At 55.6% G+C, this 26,938-nt stretch overlaps 1 protein-coding gene across 1 annotated transcript in view; it reads right to left on the bottom strand.

Annotated features, from left to right (window-relative positions):
- Positions 1-22,631, bottom strand: part of FRMD5 (FERM domain containing 5) — an 83,574-nt gene extending 60,943 nt beyond the window's left edge. Inside the window, exon 1 of the mRNA XM_080551578.1 lies at positions 22,259-22,631. Within this exon, the coding sequence (XP_080407704.1) occupies positions 22,259-22,360 (102 nt within the window). The 5' untranslated portion in view covers positions 22,361-22,631. The remainder of the gene's footprint in view (positions 1-22,258) is intronic.
- Positions 22,632-26,938: the final 4,307 nt, after the last annotated feature.

The following is a 26,938-nucleotide window of genomic DNA, read 5'->3' as shown; positions in this document are numbered from 1 at the left end:
ATCCCCCAGACAGCCCAGAGCAGGGAGCAGGCAGAGCCCCAGCCCCAGCCCCAGCCCCAGGTCTGGCCCAGGCACTCTGCGGGCCCCCCCTGCCCCCCCTGAGCCCCACCAGAGCCCCCCGGTACCGGGCACCCTTCCTGGCACCCCCCAGCCTTCACTTTCTCCATGTCTCTAACACAACTCTCCCTCGCTGCACCTCCAGCACGCAATTTCTCCCTCCACCCCGCTTGCACGCACAGACTGCGCCCTGCTTCCTCCTCCTCTGCAGCGACTCCTCACCTGCAGAACGAGGACACGGCACAAAAACACCTCTGTTTCACTCCCACTTCACTCTTTTTGCCCTCACGCCTGCCCCCAGCAGCACCCCAAGCCCCACCTCAGGGGCTGCTTTCTGCCACCTCCCTCCCAGAGCTTTACGCCCTGTCTGAGCTAAGAGCTTGCTCTGACTTCTGTTCTTGCACCCCGCAGAACCGCCGGTGCTGGCGGGGTGTTTCGGGGCTGGGACGGAAAGGGGCTGCCACAGGCAATGCAGAGACATGAAGACAGGGCAGAGAGCACACGAAGCACTTTCTTCATCATCAGTCCAACCGAAAACGATGTCTCAGCTATCCTGCTCCACGCTCCCTACTCAGCAGACTGGCTGCAGCCCCCGGGGACCCTCGGGATGTGTCAGGACTGTGACGGGACAGCTGCTGGGCATGCCAGCCTTGAACGTGCCCTTAGGAAAACCTGCCCGAATGAGCTGCACTGAAAACAGAGGGTAACCTGACTGGAGAAGACACCCGTGCTGGGCAAAAGGATGCATTTTTTACGGTCACTCCAAAGCAGAACTAGGGACTCTCTCTGAATAGTTGAACCTCATAATTTTCAAGAAGCAAGCGAGCTGTGATGTTTCAGATGTGGATCCGCGCATCCCGAGAGCACGTAGAGCCAGAGGTATCATGTCTACAGCTAGCACTCAGCCAGCACAGCGTGTGCACAAGACTCTGCTACTCAGGTTTAATGTAAAAAAGGTTCTGGCTGTCTGTTCCACTTACTCACATCAGACCACGTTTTCACATATGATTAGAGAGTGTCTCTGACGAAGGAAAGCAACGTTTTGTGAAACCTGCGGTAAGAAAAATAAGAGTACACCTAGGAAATGTTCGCACAGGCTAGAGAAATCAATGCAAGTTACACTAATCTGATCAAGAGTAAAAAATCTAATTACATTTTCCATTTGATGGTTTATGTGCAATGTAAGAACCCCCCAAGAGCCTTAGAACAGCGGGCAGCCCATACGCACGCACGGAGGGGAGGCAGAGGGAGGATCTTGCTCTCGATCTCGCTGATCTTGGCTGTCTGTCCCAGCCGAAGGGACCCCCTGACCCGTGGAGGACAGGGGACCCCCACCCACAGCCCCACAGCAGCACCTTCCCTCCTCCAGCCTGGGGGCCAGGAGTAACCCTGCCCCAGCCTGCACAGCTCAGCACCGCCAGCACTGGTCATGCAGCTGAGATGCAAACCACGCAGAACACCTCCATTTTTTTAGAAACTCCCAAATTAGAAAATTCCTGGGAGGTGCAGTTCTGCAAAATGAGATGCTCTTGCTGACAGCAGAGGTAAAAAAAAAAAAAAAAAAAAAATGCAACCAAGCGCTATTCTGCCTGGCCGTGTGCTGAATGAGTTGCACTGCAGCATGGCTGTGTTTCCCACCTCCTGAGGCACTACAGAGGAATTTGGGCTTAAAGAGCTGGGGAAGGGGAGTCAGAGAGGAGAGGGCTCCTTCACTGCCGCCAGCAGGGACAGGGGGCAGCGTGTCCCCGCTCACCCCCTGCACACGCAGGGACGCTGCTCATGGAAATACTTGGTGGAGCCATCCCACAAACTCAGACCAAGTTACACTGGGGAAAGGAGATAAGAATTAAAGTCACAAGGCCACATGAATCTCTAATCCATTAACAGGAGAAAAGACAGCACAGTAAAGCTTGCAGACAGCACTGGCACCCTGGCTGCTGCCCGAGACAAGCGGTGCTTTCTTGCAACACATCTGCATAAATACCGACGTGTCTCTGCGCAGACAGACACAAAACACGTGTTGGTGGCAGAGGAAGAGACAGAAATGATTTCTGTATTATATATGCAGTGGAGAAACTGCTGCCCATAAAAGTGATCTACGCGCACCTTATCACTTACAGGGCAGACCCAGCTCAGCCACTGTTCACGCCTGCTCCCGTGAAAGCCACAAATGCTGCTTTACCCCGGAGTATTTGTAAATCTCGGCCTTGCAGGTAGGTGCTGCCTTCAGGCGTACAGCACTGCGGGATCCCCACCCCTCGTGTCTGTGCAGAGCGGGGCTGCCGCGGAGCCTTGCCACCTCTAGCCCAAGGCCCGGGTGCGAAGTGCCGCCCTCCCCGTGCCTCCCGACCTGCCGGCCTCTCTTCAGTGAGCAGAGAACTACTAAGGAGTGCGGTCTGTTTTTCAGAACGCCTGTGCTTGTTCCCCTGGCCTTATTAAAAATCCCTTCCGCACGGATTTTCCCTGTCACCTCACGGCAGCTGAGACCACTTCAATTACACCTTGAAGATACGGATCCGTTCTCAGATGTTGCTCTCTATGCAAAAGCAGGAAAGGTAAAACAAAAATCGAGGGGACCGTCTTGTGTCTTCAGCAAAGGCCAGCTTAGCATGCGTGACTCACGCCGGGCTGGTTCCCTATTTCATGTTACTGACCTTTAAAACACCCTCAAGGACTTTTCAAATTGTGTCAGTCACTTGCCTGATTAGACAACGCAATCGTATTTCACTGAGCTGCACGGGGGCTTTTTCTGCTCTGAGATTTCATTTTTCCAGCTATAAGCGCCGTGTTTGCAGAGCACAAACCAAACCGGGTTCCAGAAGGAGCCTCTCTCTCCTCTGGGCTCAGCAGAACACATTTCCAGCACCCTGCCCAGGACCGTCCTTCACCTGCTCCTGGGGGCCGGTGCTGCTCCTCGGGACGCTGCCAGGCCCCGCGAGTGCCGGGTCCCCAGCGCGAGGTCTCCCCCGGGAGCCGCAGGGACGCCCGCAGCAGGGATGGCGCAGACGTGCCGGGGTCCTGGAGGACGGGCACTCACCGTGGCCAAATCCTGCTCCCTGCAGCGCCCCGTCCCCACGGTACGCAGCTGCGTGAGGCAGGCACCCCCCTGCCGGGGACCCCCGGGACCGTCGGGGGGGCAGGATGCGCGACCCCACGCTCAGACCGGGGCCGTCAGTCAGCCGCCGAACGCCCTGAGCGTGCACACCGCAAATGGCTCAGAATAAAAAGCTTTCCCTAAAATATAAAGTGCTGTGCCATGGCTTTTCAGCGCTGTTAGCTCGTACATTATTCGCTCAATTAGGTCCTTACTCTGCAGAAATAGATGGGTAAATAGATCGAGGAGTACAACCCTGTCGTTCTCAGCTCCTGAAAAATTAAGAAGGCTGCATGGTCAGTGTTGATTGCACGTCAGAAATATGCAGAGGAGAGAGAGAGACTCAAGCACAAGCATTGCTCGGCAGTTTTAAGATTTGTGAATTCCCCTTGGAATCAGGGCAGTGCCTTTCCCTGCAAGCAAACCTTCGTATCAGGCCTGATACAGAAACACATTTCCAGGCCGTTCACTATCTCCAAGATCCACTCGCTATCTATCGCTCAGACAAAGTTGCTGGAGTTTAGGAAAGGAAACAGAGGCTCTGGGCTGTCTGAGATTTAATTTAAAGCCTCTGTGAAGATGCACATATCTAAACCGTCTTCAGAAACACCCAGACTTTACAAGGGCGCAAAGCAGGAATATTTCAGCATGCCCAGAGGCACGTTTGCTTAGTCAGTCATTGGCAGAAACACTTCCTTCGCAGAGACTGTAAATGCAAACAAAAGGGGGGGGGGGGGGCAGGAGAACCCACCAAGGAAGCAGAAGCAGTCTCCTTCCCCTCCCAGTGCTCCCAGCTTAGCCCAGAGTAAGGCACAGACTGGGAGCAGCCAGAGGGTGCTGGCAGGGAGGCAGGCATTGCCATGGAGGCTGGCATTGCCACAGAAGCAGGCATTGCCCACGGAGGCAGGCATTGCCCACGGAGGCTGGCATTGCCCACGGAGGCTGGCATTGCCCTTGGATCCTTGGGACATTCAGGGGAGAGGAGCACCAGAGCCAGGAGCAGCCTGGAGGCCGCACGGCTTCGAAGAGAGGCTGCTCATGGGGCGCAGAAGAAGAGCGAGCATCTTTGTAATGAAAATAAATATTCTCAGCCTTTCAGGCCATCTTCTCCCAACACACCCTGAATCAAAACCCATTGGGGTTAGTGATTGCCAAAGGATGTCTTCCTGCCAGCAGGCTACCCAGCCAGCACTAAAAGCCCTCAAATTGGCCCTCAAAGCTTGGATGAAAACATCCACCTCCTGTGCATGCCAATCGCACGCTGATGGCAAGCACTCAGAAGCACAGCAGCCCACCCTACATAACATTGCTCTCAAAAAAAATGGGCTGCCATGGACTTGCCAGACACTCAGCGACTTTGCTCATTCCTAGACAGGATGGTTTGTTCCACCCAGGCAGCAGCTCGAGCATTTCATTACACGATGACAACGAAAGCTCAGAAATGAGGTAATGAAACCCGTCCTTCTTACCCATTCTCGGCTGCTTTGCCACGTGCAGCTTGGTTTTGCAAGCACCATGTAAGCGGGATGTCGCAGCACCACGGGCTGGCCCCGTGTGTGTCTGAGCGGGGTCGCAGCACTGTGCTCGCGGACCATCGCCGCCTGCCCTGTGGAGGAGGTGGTGCAGAGGTGGGGGCGAGGCTGGGGCTCGGGGCACAGCGAGGCTGTCAGCCGGGGGAAGGCCGGCTCCGGGTGCCAGCCCTGCATCAGCAATGCTCAGAATGCAAAATACTCAGAGCAAAATATCCAGGGCCTGGCATCGAGCAAACCCAGCCTGGAGCAGCAGCAAACCAGCAGGAAGATATTTTAGATAAGGTACGGAGGGGAAAAAAATAGAGAGGTTTTGTAGAGCAGCCTCTGGTTGCAGTTCCCCGGTCTCCGGAGCAGGTCCTGCCTGCCCAGGGACAGCACCGGCTCTCGCCCAGCACCCACGGGAAGGGCTGGGGGCGCAGGGGTGGTCGGGCAGAGGAGGGCTCTGCCCCCAGCCCACCGGGCTCTGCCCCCAGCAGGGACCTGCCGTGGGCGCTGCCACCAGCCCCAGCTCCGCACCCTTCCCAGAACAGCGGGAGGGGTGGATGGCACCGGGTGTCTGGTCTAAAACCAAGCAGTGAGAGATGAAGAGAGCAGTGCAAGGATGCAGAGCCTCCCACCGCATGCTCCAATGGACGTGCTCATTAGTATTAATTACTGTGAATGTCCTGCATCAGCCACGGTGCTGAAACGCAGCATTAACCAGCTAAAAGATAAAGATTTCATGCCTCGGCCTGCACGCATGCAGCCTGAAACAAGCACGTGCCATTGCCACTTCCCTTTGACTGCTAGGACCATGATCACCGCTAACACGATGCCTCGCTCACGTCGATAACACACAGAGCTGTCATTTGTGAGCAACATAAGGCCACCGGTGTTATTACCACGCTGACGCTGGTGTTGCAGGTGGCTCTGCCTGCAGGAGGGTGCCGCAGCCTCCACCCCCTCCCCAAGGTGCTGCAATCCGATGCACGCCCTGTGCATCGCACCCACCCGCGGGGCCGCCGTGGGCTCGGACCAGCGCCCCGTCCCCCCGTGTCCCGCTGCCTCTTGCTGCTGCCTCGGCTCCAGGCCCCGACCTGTCCCCACCAGCCCGCGGGGCACGGGGACACGCTGACACGGCAGGCGGGGGGGGGAGGCTGTTGGCATCAGCAGATAAAGTTGGGCAAACACATCCAGCCTTCCCGGCGACCTGCCAGGAGGAGCTCGTTCAGCGCGGTGCGTCAGTGCTTTTGTGCGCCTCAGCTCCGGCTGCCAGTCTGCCTCACGCCGCCCGTCACTCTGCTGGCTGCGGCCAGGGCTCCTTCGGAGGCCGGGGACGAGGGCGCGGATGCTCTTCCCCTCTGCGGGGATTGCATAAGCAGCAGGCTTTTGTCCTCAGAGCGCTGCAGCCAGAGCCGGCACGTCAACCAGCCCCGTGCGATTTCCTCCGACAGCTTCGTCCTGAAGAACAATGGGCACGACAGGGCTGCGAAGCCCGATTTCTAATTTTTTTTTTTCCTTTTTAAAGAAGGTTCTGCAAAATAATGCGCAACGCTGACAGTCCAGGACTTCAAAGATCACGTTGCTCACAGCAGCCCAGGGCAGATGCACGAGCGCGCGCGGTGCCGCGCAGAGGCAGCTCCCGTCCAAAGCGCCCCCCCGCCAGGCTCTGATGTCGGAGGGAGAGCCCCAACCTGCAGCCACTGAACTTGCTAACGGCAGCGGGGAGGGGGGCGGCTTTATATAAGCACTTTACAGGCTATAGCCACATTCGGAAAAAACGGAAAGATGAGGAAATACTGTCCCCATAAACCATGAGTTACGGCATTACAAGCTTTTCCCCTTGTAGCAACGACTCCGGCGCCCGGGGTGGCTGCAGGAACCTGGCGGCTGGGGAGGTTATGGGCCAGCATCACGGGGCCTGAGAGGAACTGCAGATATATAAATCTAGCTGTAATTGTGGCAATACGTTGGAGACTGAGATAAAGAAAAGCCACAGGATTACACAGGATTGGAAAACGCATTGCATTGTGAGATCGGCACCTCTGACTTACAAAAGGAAAATTGACTCAGACAAAAGCATTCTAAGTGGTTTACATTCTTAATATGCTATCAAATTAGTTACAAAGATGTAACAGCGGTAGATGTAATTTACCTATTCCTTGCAAGGACGAGATACTCTACAACACGGTAAATTGATTTATAAAGCTGGGAGGCAAAACAGTACTACGAGAGATGATTATTGACCCAGCGATAGCAACCTGCTGGGCGGGAGGGGAGCAGGAGGCATCGGGTCCCCTCCGCACAGGGCCGCGGGATGCAACGGCACCAAGAGCTGCCTGGGGGCGGGAGGGGGCCCCGAAAGGCACACGAAGTGGTGGCTTTTAGGGTCACCTCTTGTAGGGAAAAGACTGGTAGAGCGCGTGGCACGTCCTCCTTTTTCAATTTGCATCCTAAGTCCCATTAAGGCAACCCCAAGCTTTGGAAAAGCACTTCCAAACACCGGCTGGAAGACATTAAACACATCGGGCTATCTTTTACAGACGGGAAGCTGCGGGTGTCCATGCAGACAGCGCATTCCCATCACCTCGGCAGTGCACCTCGTTCCCGATGATGTTTGCCTTTCATTCATCCCCACGCACAGCCACCTTGGCACTGTGTATCCCAGGATCTCCCTTAAAAGCAGTGCACGTTGCTGAGGGGCAATGGGGCCATCGCCTCCCAGCACCGGGGTGCACCAGGGAAGGGCCCTGGTGCCGTGCGTGCCGCTGCTGCCCTGCCAGCACACGCCCCGTCCCCGCCACGGGGTGCCTGCCCCTAACGCAAGCACAGGACTGGATGGGCTTCTTGCAAACCCTCCCTTCTCCAGCCAAACACACCCTATCTTCAGCTCTTTCTCACCAAAAGGTAATTACCTTAAGAGCTCATTATGACTACAGGATGTGCAATTACTGCCTGGAAATAATGCACTATTTTTAGCACGTCAGAGTAAAAAGTGGCAGATTGACAAGAATTATCCCTCCAGCAACGAGGCAAACGGCTTATTGAAACTGGCTTCTTTTTGGCTGGCTAGCAAGCTCCTGTCCCTTCCGCAGGCGGGGCACCACCAGCAGACCTCGTGCAGAGGCAGACTTTGGTCCCCAGGGCAGGCCATGGTCCTGGGGTGTCCGGGTGTCACGGCTCCCTTCCAGGCTGGCGTGGAGCCCCGTGTGCCCCATGTGCTGTCCCAGCCCCAGTGTCACCTATCCTGTGGGACCAACCCTGCCTCCTGCGTGGCTCTGTGCGGAGCCCCGTGCGTGGCCAGGAGATGCTGGGGCGCGGCGCAGCCCCTCCTCGCACCGCCGAGGGCCCCCCGGGAGCAGGCTGAGTTCTTCCTAAACCCCGCTGCAGAGACACACAGCGCGTGGCTGCCTGAAGCCACCTCCTGCCGTCCGTGCAGCGATGCTCTCTGGAGCCTCTCCATGAGCAACGAGAGATAGAAACGCAGTGCAGGACGCCGTCCAATATGCTTAGAACGTGTATGGATTACAACACGGTAAATATTTTAAGGGCTGGAGTGACTCTGTTGCTAACCTGTACCAAGCTCCACTGGCCCTCGCAGCCCTTCCCTCTACAGCTCAGCCAAAAGCGCCGTATTTCCACCTCGGTGCAATCACCGTGCCTAACTGACACTCTAAACAAATGCCAGAATAATTGTAGCACTCACAAAAGAACCAAGTCCCTTCAAAATAGCCTCTTCTGGCTTCTGTAGTTTATCAGACGATTTTATTTTCCCAAACACACCTAAAAGACAGCATGCCGTAAGCACTCATCCTCTTCATGCTTGCTCTGTATCAAGTGTTTTAATTCATGCCAGCTTGCTCACTTGGAAGACTGCAACAGCAAAATGGCACCGTGTTTCCTCTGCCCAGCCAGTGAGAAAACGTCAGGAAAGGAAAGCGCACAGCTCTCAGCAATATCAACACGCCAGCACTCCACGCACACAGTACATGATGCACCAGCACAAGTTTGCCCAGGAAGCTGTCACAGATCTTAAATAATCCTATTATTTGCAGACAAGCTGTTACCGTCACTGAGAGCACTTCGGGTCAGCTCTGGCCAGGGCCAAAGAGAAATCCACCCTTTGGATCCGGCACACTCGAGCATCCAGCAAGAGCAGGATGCACAAATCCTGCCCTATAGCAAGCACAGGGCATCGGCTCTGTGTGTCCCAGCCTGGTGCCAGGCGGAGGAGCAGACCTCCACCCACCCCTGCCCTGCAACTTTTATCCAGGTATGATCAGAGGGACCCCAGGTTTTGCCGAAGCAGCCCATGCCACGCAGTATGCCACGTCCTAGCCCAGCCTGCCGAGCTCTGTGTGTGCGTTGAGTGTGTGAGAGACTGGCAAAAGAAGCAGATCCTTTACAATCATCATCGTATGCCAAAAATATAAAGATTGTAGCCACAGGTATGTAAAGCAGCCAACTACACCGAGAATGCCACCAGCCAGCATTTGGAAAACCGTGAACAGAAATGAGACAGCCTTTTAAATCACCAGGACTTATATAATGCGTGCGCAACTGCCTCCCCACAACATATGGCAGCCTCACTGTATCTACATACCCAGAAAAAAGCATCTCGGTGCCTGCCTCCAGGCTAGGAGTAACCTTGCTCTAGCTGGCAGCGAGATACCTGCTCGGGAACACAGGGAGCCAGCAGCCAGGTGCTCGGTAAGGCACAGCACTGCAGAAAGGGGAGCATCACAAACACCTCTGGTCCTGTTCAGCCCCCAGATATACGACTGCAATCATGAACTTCCCTTTCTCTGTATAATTCAAAGGATTCAATAGAACCCTTCAGATACACATTTTGTTTATTAGCATTGTAGCACAATAAATGTCTACGTGTGCATACTGTTATGTCAGCACAAAGAGAAGGAGGAAGCACCACCACAGCTGCGTGCAGTCTCTCCAGAAGCCCACCAGGCAGCGTGGAGCAGGAGACCACGTCGGCAAGGCAGGCGTGAAAAAAGTTCATAAAAATGTCCAACGGTAACTGGCAGGTAGCCGTAATTCAGCACGGGATCCACAGGACCTAAAGGGAAACCACACGCTGCGGCGCCCAGGCGCCATTTGGTGCATCCTCCTGCCGCACGCCTCTGCCCCCACCGCCAGCCCGCAGCGCAAAGCAGGCACCACGACGGGGATGTGCTCAGCACCACGGCAGTTACCAGCCGTGTGTGTAGTTCCTCCAAAAGTGCGAAGGGGCTGATTTATTGACTTCTTTGCATGTTTATTTTTACCTGCTTCGCTTGTTGTTACAGCGCAAGCCGGCTCCTTCCCCGCACGCCCTACGGATGCTGCTCAGCAGCAGCACTTCTTCGGGTGCCCTGCACCGGATGCTGCGGGTGGGCGCCCGCCCCCTGCCCTGCCACCCGGGGGTCCTGCTCCCCTCCCTGCCACCCGGGGGTCCTGCTCCCCTCCCTGCCACCCGGGGGTCCCGCTCCCCTCCCTGCCAGGCTCTGCCCAGGGGCACAGCACCCGGCGCAGGCACCGCCGCCTTCCCCCACACTCACTGTCAGAGCAGAATTGCTGCTGCTTTGCTGCTGGAAGTGTTTTAAAAACCTAACTATGCCAGGACAATAAAGTTTCAAGTAACAGCTAATTTAAGGAGAGGTTTATCTGCCATACCGGTTAATCTGACTGCATTAATTAAAGAAACGCTATTTCAGTGCAACTTACTTGCCTAAATGGTGCTTTAAACCCAAGCAACCCTTTCAAGAAGATTCATGGAAGCGTGTGTGCCCCTCCAGCGCTTCGCTCCCCCCGTTGGCACCATCGCCAGCAGCAGCAGGATCACAGCTCCTGACCGGCCCCTGCGAAAGTGCCCAGGAGCAGGGATGTTCCCACACTCACACTGGGGCTCAGCACCTCCGTGTCCCACCCGGATGCAATCGCAGGTGGTACAGAGGAAATAAATAAGGATCAAAGCGGAGGGACAAGATCCCATCCACGGGGGGCCGTGGGCGCCCCTCGGGTGAGCCCCCAGCACCACGTCCCCACCAGCAGCAGCAGGGCCGAGGGCATCTCCCAGGCTGTGCCTGTGCCCCACCGGCCGCGTTGCCCTGTTCCCACGGCAGCCCCCGGCCCCCGGCAGCACCGCGCCGCTGACTTTTTCTCCCTCTCCTTAGAAACCCGTGGAACAAAACCACACCAACAATCGGGCAGTGTCTGTGGGGTCAGCGCGCAGTCACAGCCTTCGGGCTGATTTACGGTCTCCCCAGCCCCATGCAGCAGCCAACTTGGAAGCCATCGCGGGCTGCTTTTTGTTTTTTTCCCTTCTTGTGGAAACGGCACGGAGCGCAGGACGGCAGCAGGCTCCGCTCCCCGGCTGCTCTCACTGCTCAGCAGGCGCCGCGGCACCACTGCCGCCCAGCCCGAGGGGTGCCTCAGGATGCACTGCTCCTCGTAGGGGAAGAACAAGCACACAACAAAGAGGGAAGGGAAGTCTTGTGTTGGCAGGACTGCTTAAAAGACGAGCCTGTGATTTCAGCTGACACCTGGCACTGGCGGTGGCTCAGCGAGGGAACACCAGCACCGTGGCACTCGGGGAAGCTCGGGGTCACGGCACCTGAGTGCTGGGAGGAGCGGCCCAGCTCTGGACTTGGGGTACAACACTCGCATCCACCCTGGGGAATCCAAATTCAAGTCAAGAAGAGCTCAATGAGCTGTAGCAGACAGAAGCCATGGAAGGAAGGTGGTGGCCTGGCAGAGGGCAGCTGGCGTCCTCCCATGCCCAGGCAGCAAGGCACCTAAAACCTGCCCAGGTCCCCAGGAACCACGTAACCCACCAGCAATACCCTCGCAGGGGACAGCAGAGGGCTGCAGAAGACCAGGGCCACCTTCTCGCTCCTCCTTGAGCTGCCACCCCATGGCCGGAGCCTCCCCAGCCGGGCTCCTCCAGCCCCGGCACCGCTGCTCCAGCTGCAAGGGCTCGCTGAGAGCTCGCAGCACACGCGTTAGGCTCCGAGAACACATCGTCTGCCTGCTCGCTGCTGGGGGGCGAACACGGAGCCAGAGGGATTTGGGAATTGTGTCTGGAGCGCGCAAGGCTTAATTGCTTACGCTATCAGTTACTAATGCACTCCTGTGGCAAAGCCCTCGCCTGCTCCCTCTTTGCCCAGCGATGTGGCAACGTAATGGAGTTGCAGGATTGCCTCGATGAGCGCTCCTGCAGTGAGGCTCCTGGGGGCAAACCCTGCCCCAGGCCCCAGCTGTCCCCGCGCTGTCACCGATGCCAACGGGGTTTTGACGCTGCTTCCCCCTCTGCAGCCATCCCACGTGGGGCACCCACTCGGCACGGCGGGGTTTTGCACTTCTGGCCGCAGTTCAGCCCCAGAAGGGATCATCCCACCCTCAGAAACGTCACACTCAGCCTTCGGGCGCAGAACGGCGTTTCTGGGGGTGGCACTGTCCCGGGTTACCTGCGGAGGAGGAGCTGGGAGCACCGGGCTGCCGGAGCTGCCCCTCGCTGGGGAGCCAGGGGCGCAGCCTCCTCGCCCAGTGTGACAAATGGTCAGGACACGTCCTGCGCTGGGACACAACGAGCTGTGCTGCTCTGCCTTCCCCTGCCTCGCTGCCCTGCAAAAGCAGTGCAGGCCTCGTGCACCGAACCGTCCCCGCTGCCCACCGCCCCGGCCTGGCCAGCCCAGAGGCCCAAGCACTGCACCAGGCAGCACGGGGTCCCCAGGAAAAGTTTAAATTCAAATCAGCTTAAAATGGGTCAGGCATTAAGCTCACTGACATCCTCATAACAAAATGCCACGTGTTAATTAAAAAACCCTATAGCAATAGGAACGCTCTCCGCTCGCCGGCACTGGGGTTTCCTAAGGAAAGCCTCCAAGCTCCCTTCTGTGCTCCGGGCCCTGCTGGCGGCATTTCTAATTCCGTGGGACGTGCCCAAGTGGCCAATGTAGATGGTGGAAGGCATCCCACGAGGGCAGAGAGAGATCACTGTCACCATTATTTAAGGCACACTACACTGGGATTAATATTGTATTAGCACCTTATTTATGTCTGTAACAAAACCAGATGCTAGGCTGGGGGACACAGCATCCAAATAAAATCAAAGCACTGCTCAGGCGACACGACAGCTCCAACTTAAGCCTCGGGAAGCAAGGAAATCCAGAAGGAAGGCTGTCAGTCACTGCTAATCCTCTCAAAGTGGCAGCTGCCCCAAGGACCCTCTGTTTCATTCTTAAGCCCCAGATGAAGAAATCTGTCATCTGCAAGCAGAAGCCACAACCAGTGAAAGCCCCGGCAGCGGGCTCAGGGAGCGGCTTCCGAGGCACGGTGACAAGCTGGGGAATCTCTCCCCTGTAGGTCTCGGGGTTTGGTACCAACCAAATAGGAATGGCACAAAGCTGTAAACATGCAAGTGATAACACAGCTGGACAAAGGAAAGCACGGTACTAACAGGGACCTGGAACAGAGCAAAAGGAAAATCCGTTCTGAGTCGGGAGAAGAACCCAAATGTTGAGGAACGGCCCAGGAATGCAATGATTTAGGCAGGAAATCGGCTCTGGAGGTACTTTCTGGGGAAGCTTGAGGGCACTGCAAACGGCAGGAGCTGAGCCCGCGACAAAGGCTCGTTGGGAACAGCCATCCCGGACGGCACCGGGGTTAGGGGCACGCAGATTTTCGGAGCTGTCCCGGTACGGAGGGAGGTGGGCGGGCTGGGGGGGGCAGCACAGCACGGGCACTGCCCTGCCTCTGCCCCCCCAGCCTGCTCCAGCCCCAGCCCTCACTGCGCCTTCTGCTGCCCTCGCAGCTTCTCTGCTCCACTCCAACAGCCCCAGGACCCCCCGAATTTCAGGTCCCAGAGACATTCTGTTCTCATTACACATTTCCTTTGGAAATCCATTGTTGTTTGCAAGCCAGAAATATTAGTCAGCATGCTCTATAGTGCAATGTTAATGAGAATTAAATCGATTCATGAGAAGTACCTGCTCAGCATGTTTATTATCTGTTTTTCAAACATAACTATATTGGATTCTGCCTTTTTTTTTCAGTCCCAATACACTGTCCATTCTATGAGTTAAGTAGATAGATAACGTATACTTAGTACCTCTATGAACTACCCAATCCATATGTTCCTAAAGTCTCTCTCTAGCTCCAGAATAGCTTAATCAATTTCTGTAATTTTTTATTAAAGAAAAATTTCATATAGGCTGCTAGATGGATATTTCCTTTGGGACCACAGCTTATGTGCCAAGCTAAAAGCCAATCTGATTTGAAACAGCCCCGTTATAAACCCTCTGAAAAATAGAAAGCCCTCATCAATATGACAGATATGCCACTATAATTAAAGTCTTTGGTAACAGATATTATGCAGCCAAAATTTTCTATTTCCAGCTGCAGCATTGATCAAATTTTGACATCCAATATTAAGTAGCTGAGCTCTCTCTGGACTCAAAAAACACAATGCCACAGAGCTTTTGTTAATTATCATTTATAAAAGCGCCTCTTGTGTCTGTTGAGGCACAGGCACCTGGCGAGTACCGGCCACTTCAGTGCGCTCCTTCCCTCAGCACCCCAAGGCGTCCTAAGGTTCCTCCCTGCTCTCAGGGGCCTGGTGATGAAATTCTTTTCTGCCATATATGAGAGATTACAATATGTGCCAACCTTGAATTTCCAATGAGATGCTCGGTCGATGCAGGAACCCGGCTCTCTCAGGGAAGAAAAATGGTTTCAGTGAGAGCGCAACCCAGCCGGGCGCGCAGGGAGGTGATGGGAGGTAGCAAAGACTGCCCGTGCTCCCAGCTCAGAAATTTAAAGAAAATATGTTAAAATTACAGCGGCCTGTCCTCACCCTTGTTTACAAGGCAGGCTTAGCTCACTCACCCCTCTGGCAGGGCCCTGTGGGGCTCTCACGTCTTTGGAGAGCATTTTCTGCTCCTTTTCCTCCCCCTGCCCGGGTCAGGCTCCAACACACAGCGTCCCCCCCAAAGCGGCACACGGAAACACCGCGCTGAAGGATACAAAAAGTTGGTCCTTAGGGCAGCAAAAAGATCCCGTGGCTTAAAATACGACTCTGCTCTAAAGCCTGATTATGTAAAAATGGCCCCATCTTGCTCAATAGCACAACTCCTGATGTGTACCTGGAGAGACAGCTGCTGACTTTATTGAGTGAAATAAGATTTTACTGAATTTTATCCCGGCTGCCTCTCTACAGATAACAAGCGCGAGGAAGCACAATGGCATCTTGCATTGTGTGCGCATGGAGAATGAACCACATTCCTTGCGAAATGTCAGCTGCCGAGTCGCTTCTGCAAATGAAGGCAATGGATACCAGTGAAGGTAATTTACACAGACTGTAATTGCCAAAGTGTAATTAAGGGCAAAGCATGGTCTGCGTCTTTAAAAATGATGATGCGGGAGGAACAAAGAGCCTCGCTGTTCCCAGGACTACGCGAGTTCATTCCACTGGCAGTTACAAAAATCCTATCTTTGCTCAGAAAAAAGAGCAATTCTCCACTGCCAGCTTGAAGCGTGGTTCACAGAACTTCATTCTCCCTTTTCAGAGAAGAATCAGACACTAAAGACCAGGTATTTTTTGCAGATTCTCAGTTTGGCCTTGCCCACAATTATACAACTAACATGAAAACGCCTGCGCCGTGTGCAGGAAAAGTGCCCAGCCAGCCCCAAATCCCACAGGTCGTCTGAGAAAAAGCCACAGCCTGGTGCATCTCACCCAACACAGAACTGGAAATCCAATCATCGCAAAACCGCGCCACAGGACAGGAAGATCACACAACCTCCGTGCGCCCACAGACCGGCACCGCTTTGTTCTGCTTCCCAGTCGCTGCTGCCGCCGAATGCAGAAGAAGGCATTTGCTCTTGCCCAGGAATGGAGGCACCGTAATGAATATTCAATATCTGCCTCCAACTGCGAGAACTCCTTGCGCCAACGTCCCAAAAAATAAAAAATAAGAGACAGACCTGTTCTAATAGGAGGCTGCTCGTGATGGCAGCAGGTGGAGACACACAGGATTTGAGTGTGACGCTTAAAAGCACGTTTTCATTAAAGGCGCTCAGGTCGGCATGTGCCTGCCCGTCCGGGCACGGCTCCTCGGCACTGGTTTCACAGAACGACACCACCTCATGCCAAGGACTGATGAGAAAAGAACCATCCCTCGGATAATGTATTTCGTGAGACTTCACTTCATTTTTAATTGTTACAAGCACAAGCTTTTAAAAGCAGATAAAGCCGTCTCATGCCTGCATCTGGTTTCTAGAAATGGCAGCGTTTCACACCAGGTGGCCCGGCGGGGACGGCGGAGCCCAGGCCCCTTGCCCCACCTGTGCAGCAAGACAGCAAGGAGCTCGCGCATCGCCGCCTCGCAGCACCGCGGCCGCTGCCTTCGTGCTCCTCTTCCTCACCTGGGCACACACACCTCTGGGAACGTCCCCAGCACGCTGCCCCCGCAGCCACGGAGCATCCATGGGCTGGCAGAAGGTTACCTCCAGAGGAAAACCTGGCCTGCATCCCCCGCCCAGAAGGACCCCGAGTTTCTGCACAAACGCAGACCACGTAACCCTCATTTTGATGCCCTTACTTGCGCGTGCAGAGTTTTCTCATTTAAAACACAGCCTCCTTCTTTCACGTGTCCTGTTTTGTCCTGGGCCTCTGAGCAAAGAAACCTTTGCTTCAGTCCTCTTCCCACCGGCAATTTGCTCTGTAGCTGTTTAGCCGTTTCTGTAAGGAATATAACAAAACCAGACTGCACAAGCTAGCGGTGGTTTGTGTAAGATCTAGGGCTGGTTAAGATGTTGCCATGCTGAGGTGAAAGCTCCAGTGAATATACAAAGTACTAATTCCCTCCTGTCCTGAATTAAGCCAGCTTTTGCCTTTCCCCTTTGTGCTCGTGCAGGCAATAGCCAGAGCTCTGCCGCCATGAAGAGACACAAGCAGAGGTCTCCTGGGACGATGAAGGCACCACGTAGATTTTAGTAGTCATAAAAGAAGTCACAAAGAGCCACATCAGCTGTAACGCTGCTGAGAGCACAAGGGGGAAATCCGCAAGAGGTGTCTGAGGTGAAAACAAATTAGGGTGTTTTTCCTGAGTTCTGACGTTTCTAAGAGGCTATGAAGAACAACCAGACCAATAAACGAGAATCCCACCACAAGAGGGGGTTTGGCCCCTTCCTTTCAAGCCAACCCCAGCCTCGGCAGGACAAACGCAGGTCCACGCACACCCACACGTTCACAGCATCTCTGCCGGCCAGGAACGACGTCCCCTTGCCTTGTTTGCAATGCAAGAGCCTCAGCCTCTGCAGACACTTGCTGTGGATTCATCAGCCTTGCAGGCAACTCCAGATCATCAATATGAAATTGCTTTCATACTGCTGCGATAATTTGCTCTGGAAAATTTTCAAAGAAAAGAATTTGACCTGAAACCTTCTTATTTGCAGAAACAACTCCAAAGCTTTTTGTAACTCAACAATAATGTTGTGTTTTTTTGACCACGACCAAATGGCTGATGACAGCACAGTTCAGTTATTTCCATAACAGCACCAACTTTTGACCTTTGCATTAACAAGGTACTGTCCGTTCTTGACAGAATTGGTAGCAAATAAAATACAGCACTTCTCAAGTGGCAAATCCCTGCTCGTTCCCCAGCCTTCCTCCGTAAGGAGCTGTGATTCGTAAGCAGTGACAGCAGTGCCACGCTTCCTCTGCCGTTTCAAAACTACCAAGTGGTGGCTTCAGAGCTTCTTCTCTCGGTGCCCCTGGTCCGGCGCAGGGCGGCCGAGGCACGGGGGGGTCTCCGTGGGAGGAGGCGGCTCTGCCTGAGCACGGCCACAGCCGTCAGCCCTGTCCACGCGATCGCTTTGAGCTCCTGAAGAGTGACTCAAAAATTAAAAATAAGTGGGCTGTTCGAGGCACTTTCAGTATTCCCCAGACAACTCTAAAGCAGCCTCCTACTGCGTATTACCTAATTTTTACATGACAGAAGCAGAAAATTTCTTCTTTCGTGACGCTGTAGGTACATATTTTTCTACAGTGGTATCACCTAGTGTGTACATATACATATATATTTGTCTTCAGGATCTTATATGGGAAAAGTGATAACCAAAGCAATTCTTTTTGGAAAACTGGCTCCTCCAAGGGGGATAGCTGGCAGTTTCACAGCAGGTAACGTTGTAGAACAAGTATGAAAAGTTAACAGAAAACAGACATTTCGGCTGGTGAAGAAATAGCAGCACTAGAAATATTTTCAACAGGTCTCCATAACAACTTCTGTTTCTGCCTCCCATTAAAATGTGAGCAAATATGTCACTAGTTTTCCAGCGGATGTTTAGTGGATGTTTTCATCAGTTGCCTTTTGTATCCCTTGTATTTAAAATTGGAAATGAATTTTAAAGGAAAAAGGAGATGAAACGCAAGAAACTCTCAGTTTTGACTGTTACTTTGTCTCCAAACTTGTGCATTTCAGGCAGCCCTCCTTTTTTCGGAGCCCACGAGCCATATGTATTTAAATGTTTGAGCAGGGAACGAAGGATGCTGCGCAGACAGCACGCCGTTCTGCAGAGATTTAGCTGAGCGAGATTGGTAGGTTTGTCACAAAAACATTTCCAACGTTATAAATAAAAACATGACTTCTGATGGAGTCAACGGCAAACTGGCAAAAGCAACCTGGCGCTGTGGCTGCCACCCCCGCCGGCACCCATGGGCTAGGAGGGGTGCAATCCCACATCCTCTGTGGCCCAGGAGACTTCACCAGAGACTTCCCACGGGCCAGGATTTCTCCTTGCCCACCACCACTGCCCTTATGGTGCCCTGAGGCCTTCCCCCAGCCCCGAGACCGTGCAGTGCTCAGGGAGCACCGCTGCCTCCCCTGGCTCCACGCGCAGCACCGGCTCTGGTACCGCAGCCAGGCTTCGGGACGAGGAGGGGCAAACGTCTCCACACATGAGAAGAAAGGCACTGGGAGCTGACACAAGCATCTCACCACGAAGCCTCGTGGCTTCCACAGCTCTCGGCAGCGGGAGGAAACCTCAGACACCGAACGCATCACCTGCTTCGGGCTTCTGACAAGAGGTCCCGCTGCGCACGCAGCGCTCCGCTAACCTATTTCCCAGCAAAGGCAATTGGAAACTATGGGAAGATAAAAAGATAATGAACAAATAACCTTCACAGGAGCTAGCGCTGCAAAAAGTTGAGGCTTCTCTCGTGTTGACTGCCTGTTATTAACGACCCTGTCACGTCTTCTAATGAACTTTGTGCTTCGTGCGGAAAACGCGGGTTTTGTCCAAGCACATGGCCAAGTGCTCTTTTTCTTTTATTTCCAGTCTTACATAAGAAAGTTGTTGCGTTTTGAACCCAGGAAACCTCGCTTTTTATCTATTTTCTCACTTCCCCACGTTCTCATAGTACGAGTGAGTTTTGAAACAAAATGCCAGTGTCTTTTCAGGAAAATACTTGATGCATCAAGCAACGGCAAATTGTTAATTATTTCAAGCCCTTTATACCACGACTGACACCACAGCGAAGAATTTAAAACATTTCCTCAGACAAGCAGCTCAGTCACACAGAAGCCGCAGCACAAGAGCATTTCTTGCTGTCTTCAATGCGCGCTTTATTCCGGTTGTTGTCAGCCCGCTCTGGCAAGCCGCGCGTTGTTTGCGCCCGGAGCCGTGGGACGCAGTGCGGCGAGCACACGGTAACTACGGCGCTGGACCGGAGCGTGCTGCTGAGCTGAGCCAACAGCCGTCAGCAAGGGCTGCCCACCGCCGGCAGCCCTGGGACACGGAGCGGGGACACCCCAGGAGCCCACCACGAGCTGCAACAGCTCCACGCCGAGGGGCAGCGCTGACGGGCACCGCGGCATTCCCAACTCCGGCGAGCCCCATGTCACAGACCACCAGCTCCACTGCTTCTAAAGCACCTCAGGGGCACGTAATGTTACCAAAATACAAGATTCTCTGAGTCCAGACAGGACGACATCTTCGTCTTCTTCCAGACAGCTGCTGGGAGCCCCAGGTCCTGCGAGCGGCTGAGAGGCACAGCCCTGCTCGCAGGCAGGCACGGCCCCGTCCCCACAGCACAGCGCAGCCAGGGCCGCATCCTCCTGCTCCCCTAAGGGGCAAACTACTAGAATATATAGGAAAATATACATATATATAAATACACATATATTTATGGAGGTCCAGACTCACTGCAAACACTCTCTGCCTCCAACAGATGTGGACCAACAGCACAGACACCGAGCTGACCCCAAGCGGGACGGATGCGGGAAGCGCTTTCAAGGCTCCTCTGTCTGCTCAGTTGTGTGTTTGGGAGTGAAAATTAGGACAAAAGAGATGAAGGACTCGTCCAAGCTCAGATGATGAACTGCTTGTTTAACAAGGGAATATTACCAAAGTAAACTTTGGATAATTGAATAAAAAAGGCTTTATTTAGAAAGAGAATATTCCAAGTTATGATCCAGCAGCACAGAAACCCTATTCACACGCCTTTTGTCAAGCACAGCCAGAGGTTAATTCTGTTGACAGGTTTAACCAGTGCTATTATCTGAAACATAAATAAGACCTCTTACAGTCAGATCGGCCTCTTGAGTGTTTTTTCTTTCACAGCGATGTGGAAGCCAGACAACACGTCAGGCTGGCCGCGGCTCGGGAGGGCAGAGCGCGCACGCACATCCTCGCGCCGCTGGCACCAGCGACACACACACACGGGCACAGCCGCACAAACGCACGATACAAACTTCCACCGAGCAGCTCCTCTCCCCAGATGTGCACCGTGATCAACAGCACTGCAGTCAAAAACAATGACTTTTGCTTTGGACGGTTTCTCCATATTTAAGTAAAAATAGAAATGTATGAATTAGAAACAACGGGCGTAGAAACAGCCTGGATGGGGAAACACTACGGATCTCAGCAAGACATGAAATATCGGCACTCGTGAGGGAATGACCTTCAAAACTCATTCACTGTTCCCTGCCTCTCCGTTGACGGTTTTTCTCACATTAGACATTCCCACTATGCATGCTTTAATTTTGCATGGACTATAAATACTTTGCTTATAAGACAGCATGAAAGCAATAGAAAACAAATATTTAACTATGGTAACCTTGATTGTGAGGGTAATACAGCTAATTCTGTATACCTTAGGTCATCCCTACTAAATACAAGGACTCGCTATTTACTATGCTAAACATGAAATCACCCACTGAAATACGTGATCAAGTACTATTTCCTCTTAAAAATAAATAAATAAAGGCACGCAAAATAAAGACACCTTGTTAAATGAAATTAAGGACAGAAAATCCAGATTTTTCTAAACTGCATTGCCTACATTTTCTCTTCCAGACTACATTTTTCCATCCCATTTGTATCAAAAACAACCTCCGAGAGACAAATGAGTTTGCTTGTGCAAAACGAGCGGGCTGCCACCCCAGCTGTTTACGGGGTCACACTTTACAACCTAGGTGGGGGAGGTGAGTGAGGAACGAGCGGCTTCAGCGTTCTTCGGCTGCTCTTTGCACAAACCACCAGATTTACCCATTTCAGACTATGAAAGCAAAGCCGACCGTGCCTCCCATAGCCCGCAGCATTCCTCCCTCACCATCCTTTGCCATTTTAAAGCACGCTTCTGCCCGCAAACTAAAAGGTGCTCCCTCCTGCTCGGAGTTGCAGGACAGCGGGGAACTCGGGAGATCCACAGCCCGAACCGGCAGGTGGGAGCTGCCGCTGTTTCCACGTTGAGTCGCCTTTACTCAGAAAACTCTGCCCCGAATTTTCCATTGCCCACGGACTGGAGCGGAGCCAGCCGATGCCAGCAGGGAACAGCCGCGGGTGCTCCGGCGCACGGGGGCTCCGCCGTGCCAGCCGCCCCCGGCGGGCTCCTCGCCGCCCCCGCCGCCACGGCCGGAGCGCAAAGCGAGGGCGCCGCAGCCGGGGCTGCCCCGCTCCAGGTCCCCGCCCGCCGGCCGCCCCCTGCCGCAGCCCGGCCCGGCCCGGGGCTCCGCTCGGGGGGCGGAACGGGGCACGGGGGGGCGGGCAGGCTCGGCACGGCTCGGCACGGCTCGGCTCGGCAGCCGCCCCCGGGCTTCCCTTCGTACCCGAGTGCTCCCCGCGACACGCGGCCGGCGGCGGGGGGCGAGCAGCGCCTCGCTCCGCGGGGCACGGCCGAGCCCCCCCCGAGCCTTCCCCGGTCCCGGAGTGGCCGCGCGGGGCTGCCCCGGCTCGGCGGGGCTCGGGCTCGGCTCCCCCTGTCCCGAGGCACCGGGCTCTACCCCGAGGGGAAGGGGTGGGGTGGGATGAGATGAGATGGGATGGGGATGGGATGGGGATGGGGATGCTCCGGCCGCTCCGGGAGCCACGGGAGCTGGGGATGGGGGGAGAGGCTGGGGGGGTCCGCGCGGCTCCGGGGCCGCCGCCGCTCCGCCTTTGTTCGCGGCGGCGGGGCAGGACCGGGCGCCTTTTGTCTGCCGGCTCCGTGCGGCGGCGGGGGCACCGCGCCCCCGGCCCGCCCGGCTCGGGGCTGCCCCGGCCCCGCGCCCCCGCTGCCCCCCGCGCCCGGCCGGGACGCGCCGCGCGGGGCTGCGCTGACCTGGATGGTGCAGGTGTACTCGCTGTCGTCCAGCAGCCGCACGGTGCAGTTGTACTCGCGGTCCAGGTTCCTGCTGCTGCCACTCATCCACCTGCTCAGCATCTTCCCGGGCGCGCAGCGGGCGCGGAGCGGCGGCGCTGCCGGCGGAGCCTCCGCTCACATCCCCGCAGCCGGCGCGGAGCTGCGCGGTGCTGCTCGGTGCTGCGCGGTGCTGTGCGGTGCTGCGCGGTGCTGCGCGGTGCTGCGGGCGCGTCCCCCCCGCCCGGTTCGGTTCGGCTCGGCTCGGCCCGGCCGGCCCTGCCTCCGCTGCGGGCGGAGCGGTGCGGAGCGGAGCGGAGCGCGGTGCCCGTGCCCGGGCCGCGGCGCTCGGCACACGGCGGGCGGGGTGGAGGCCGGCCCGGGGGGGCGCCGGCTGCGGGGGCCAATCTCGGCGCCGCGGCTGTGACGGGCTCCGCCGCAAACCAATGCGGCAGGGGCGGCGCGGATCCGCCGCCTCCCCCGGGCAGCCCCGCGCGGGTGGGGGCTCCGCGGGGGCGCAACGGCACGGGCTGGGGGGGGCGCCCCGGGGGCACCGGGACGGAGGCAGCGCCTGGCCCCGTAGCGGGGGCAGCGGGGCGCCCGGCGGGGGTGGGCAGCCCCCGCTCACCGCCCGCCTCCCCCCCACCCAAAAAAAGCCCCCCACTCCCACCGGCCCCGCCGCTTGTGCAGAGCGGCCCCCGTCCCGCTCCCCGCAGCCCGGGGCACCTCGCCCTGGGCCGGCCGGGGGGGGGGGAGCGAGGTGGGGGGCGGCCTCCCCCGTCCTGGGGGGGAGAGGAGGCTGCGTCCCTGGGGACGGGGGGTGAACAAGCACGGTGCTGCAGGCCTGCCGGGCACTGCCGGGCCGCCTGCGCTCTGCTCTGCTGCCGGGGGGAGGTTTGGGCGAGGAGGGGGCATTGCACGGGGGGGCAGCTGCCGGCCCTCTGAGCACAGCGCTTTGCAGACCCACCTGAGACAGTCCCCGGGGCGCACGGTCCTCTCCCGGTGTTCATTCCCTCTGGAAGGAAACTTTTGTATTTGTGGCTGTTGGGCAAAATGGACTCTAAAAGTGATCGGTGCTCACTCAGGTGCAGTTGGTGCTGCTCTGGAGAAGTGAAATTCGTGGTGGCAGCAAGTGGGGATGGAGCCCCCCAGCAGCACCGCAGATCTCCCCCCGTCCGGCCCTCGCTGGCCCCGGCTGGGCATCACGCTCACACCACGGCCACCCCTGCACGGAGCATGGCTCCCACCAGAGGGTTCAGCAGCGCTCCCACCACCACCCGGCTCTGCATGAGCTGACAAATGCCCACCTCGAACAGGCCACGACATGGGGCTGCGCTAAGCTGCTGGTCCGGCCCACGGCAGCACAGATCCCATCCAGCTGCGCCTTCCTGACTCAGCTCAGCTGTGCCCAGAGCTTCTTCCCCTCCAGCTGCGTTCCCAGGCTGCAGTGCAGCTCCTGTCCCTTCTTCATGCGCCCCAGCCTTAAGCTCCAACCATGCAGCTGTCCTACCTTGTCCCACAATAATTCCGCTCCACTTTGCTCATTCCCTGCCTTCCCAGCCAGAGCGATGGCTCACAAAGCCACGTTGCTGGCCTCCCTGCAGGAGCGGTGCCACTGACCCAGCACCGCTGCGGCGCATAGGGCAGGGTCCTGCGCTCTGGGGCCGTGCAGGCTGGGAGCTGTCCCCACTCAGGTGGCAGGGAAAGTCTTTCCAGGCCAGCCTTGCTGCTCCCAGCCCATCTGACTGCACCGGCTCTGCCTGCCAGGCTGGACACAGCCCTGCGTGCCCTAGGAGGGACCACGGAGGGGACGAGGCTGGGTTACCTTAGTATCCTAAAGACAATTACTCCAAATGTCCAACTAATGTGAATGGCAGAGTGGGAACGAGACGTTGCAGGTGGTTGTACTGCAGCAGTGAGACACAGACTGGGCAGCATCGTGGAGAGGAATTTATTCTGCTGGAAGAACTCAAGGCAAACCCAGAGGCTTGGCCTCCATGGGCTGCCTGTCGGGACCCCGAGCTTTGCAGCCCCCCGGGAAGGTGAGCTGTGCCCGGCGCGTTGTTGGGAGGTGTGATGCAGAGCCCAGAACAACAACGGCGCTTTTCAGAGAGAATGGGACTTGCTCCTGAACCATCTGGGCACTTTTACAAAGATGCTTGTATTCACTGAAGTAGCTGCTACTTTGTCATGTATCCCACTCTGCATAAATTGTTCATCTGCCTTAGAGCTCCCCCTCTGAACCAGCTGAACTGTTAATGAAGAATGGGATCCTCAGCATTAGCAGGTGCTGCTTTCATAAAGCACAGAAGCCTCTGAGCCAGCTGAGCGGCTTAATGAAGAGCAGCATTCATGCCACAGCAGCCACGGCTTTGTCAGGGAGCCTCTCACCCATGCCACAGCTCGGCTATTAACTTTGTTCCTCAACCAAATGAACAGTTTTGCTGAGATTCCAGTTTTCGACAGAGAAACTGTATTTTTTTAGAGCTCGTCGCTGAGGCGAGCAGGAGCCTGTTGGCCGCGTTCGTCCCCCTCTGCTGCCTCGGACTCGTCTCTGAACAGGGAGCAGCGCTGGCGACAGACAGCAGGGAGGGGAGCCTTGCTCTTCTCTCTCAACCTACCTAAAAGGTTTCCGCAGAGCATATCAGAGACTGGGAGATGCCTTTATAACAGTGTTCTCTGTTCCCCAGCTTTGATCGACAAGAATGCAGTTCGGATGAGTAATGTCATTTTTTCCCCTTTTTAATAATTAACACAGTAAATCCTACCAGTTCTCCATACTTGGATTCCCCGTGACTTGCACTTTTGAGCTCAAAAATCCAAAAGGCAGACTTCCAAATGGACATTTAAAGCAAAATCTGAGATGCGTTTGTTTTCTGGTCAGTCAGATTTCACTGAGAGCTCAGCCTTAAAACCCAGGGGAGGAGGCAGCGTGGCTGCCTTCGCTGCTCGCAGGGCAGGAGCAGAACTCCCCACAGGGGCAGAAGTGCTCAGCTGTCTGACTATTGAATGTTACCGAGGCCAAAGACCCCAAAACTGCCTTAAATTCAAAGCCATGCCTTACTCTTTGCCTATCTCAGGTATTTCAGTAGAAAATGTCACACATCGTATTTATCACCCGTAATAAACAACCAGCCTGGCACAGCCTCCACCGACAACTGCTCGTCTTAAGGTACGCCAGGGTTTGGCAGTAAGAGCTGCTGCTTGGGCTTTGGATGACCGAAATACAGACCTCTGCTTTCGCTGGCATTTCTTGTTTAACTGCAACCTGTTCTGTTTAGATACTTCCTGCATTTTCTTCATCCGGAGCTGAGAAATGAGGCTGTCAGCTTTGCTTTGCTTTTCAGCAGGCACCCCCACCTGAAACTACAGAAAAGCAATGGTCCTTATTATCTTAGCTCCAACATGAACCCAGTGCCATCCAGATGAGATGTCAAAATGTGGCCCAGCTCACAGGGTTTGCTCATCATTTAAATAGCCAGCAGTACCGTCATCACTGTCATTATACTTCCAAATCAGCTGAATTCACAGTCCCTGGCCTGTTCTCCCAGGCTATCTGCAGCGTGAAGCAGGCATCGGCTCACACTTGCTCTCAGTGTCTGTACACTGAGAAGGGATAGAAACCAAAGACCAAAATCTCTGCTATCCCTTAATTACTTCTTGTTGATGAACAGTTTTGGAAGGTAAGACTTAACCTCTTCCAGAAAGAGGCTCCCTCCCCTGCATCTGTTGCAACCAGCCCACTCTCACGTCTGAGTCCCCTTACATTGACCTGGTCCGAATCTGGAATAAATACTGGAATATTCCTTGTACTATTTTACAGTATTTTTCTAGAATAACGAGCAGTCACAAACACTGCAGTAACCAGCAAGGGGCCCATCACTGGCTCCAGGCCAGTACCTTAGGACTGCACAGTGCCTACAGCCGGGACACTTTGCCAGGGGTGCAGCCGGGGAGCGTTGTGCCGCCGGTTGGTCTTGGCAGAGCACGGGAGCCCCTCAGCACGAGTCTGCACGTCTCCATCCTCAGCTGAACACCAACAGCCATAGGAAACATTGGGGCCGGCAACCACCCTGCCTCCTCCAGCAGGTTTGGGCCAGCAAGCTGTACTCATTCAGGCACATCTGATGTCCCCCAGACCGCACGCAGCCCCTGAGGATGGGCTCAGCCCTGCACCGGGGCTGGGGGACGGCGGCTGGCAAAGGGTGCTCTCTGTTCCCAACCTCCTCAAAATGCGTCTTTGTGCAAAGATACAGCGTCTGCCTGAGCTGCAACTGGGAAAATGCTCTAACAGCGACTTACAGGCAAGGTGAATTAAGCTTGGAATGAATTATATTTGATACACGGGGCAGCATTGGCAGTCTGGTCCTTCTCCCAAGTGCTGGCCGGGGAATACATCGTCCCCAGGTAGGTGACCGATTGCACTGAATCGCTGCCTGTCGTGTGCTGGCGTGACCCCGCTAGCAGACGTGGGGTCCCTTTGTTAGGTCTGTATGTCCTGAGACCATTTCTAGCAGCAGCATCTGATGGGGAAGGGCTGCTGTGCTCGGCGGGGCTCCGTGTGCCACGAGGGACCTGCATCTCCCACCACGCTCCTGCAGGGTGAGTTTCCTGCTGAGCCAGCGAGAAAAGACTGAGGGCAAGGGAAGGTGAGGAGAAGAG

The sequence above is a fragment of the Anser brachyrhynchus genome (genome assembly GCF_964034855.1).
Source record: "Anser brachyrhynchus genome assembly, chromosome: 11".
Taxonomy (NCBI): Eukaryota; Metazoa; Chordata; class Aves; order Anseriformes; family Anatidae; genus Anser; species Anser brachyrhynchus.
Note: the sequence above shows the minus strand (reverse complement) of the source record. Positions and strands in the feature narration are given on the sequence as shown.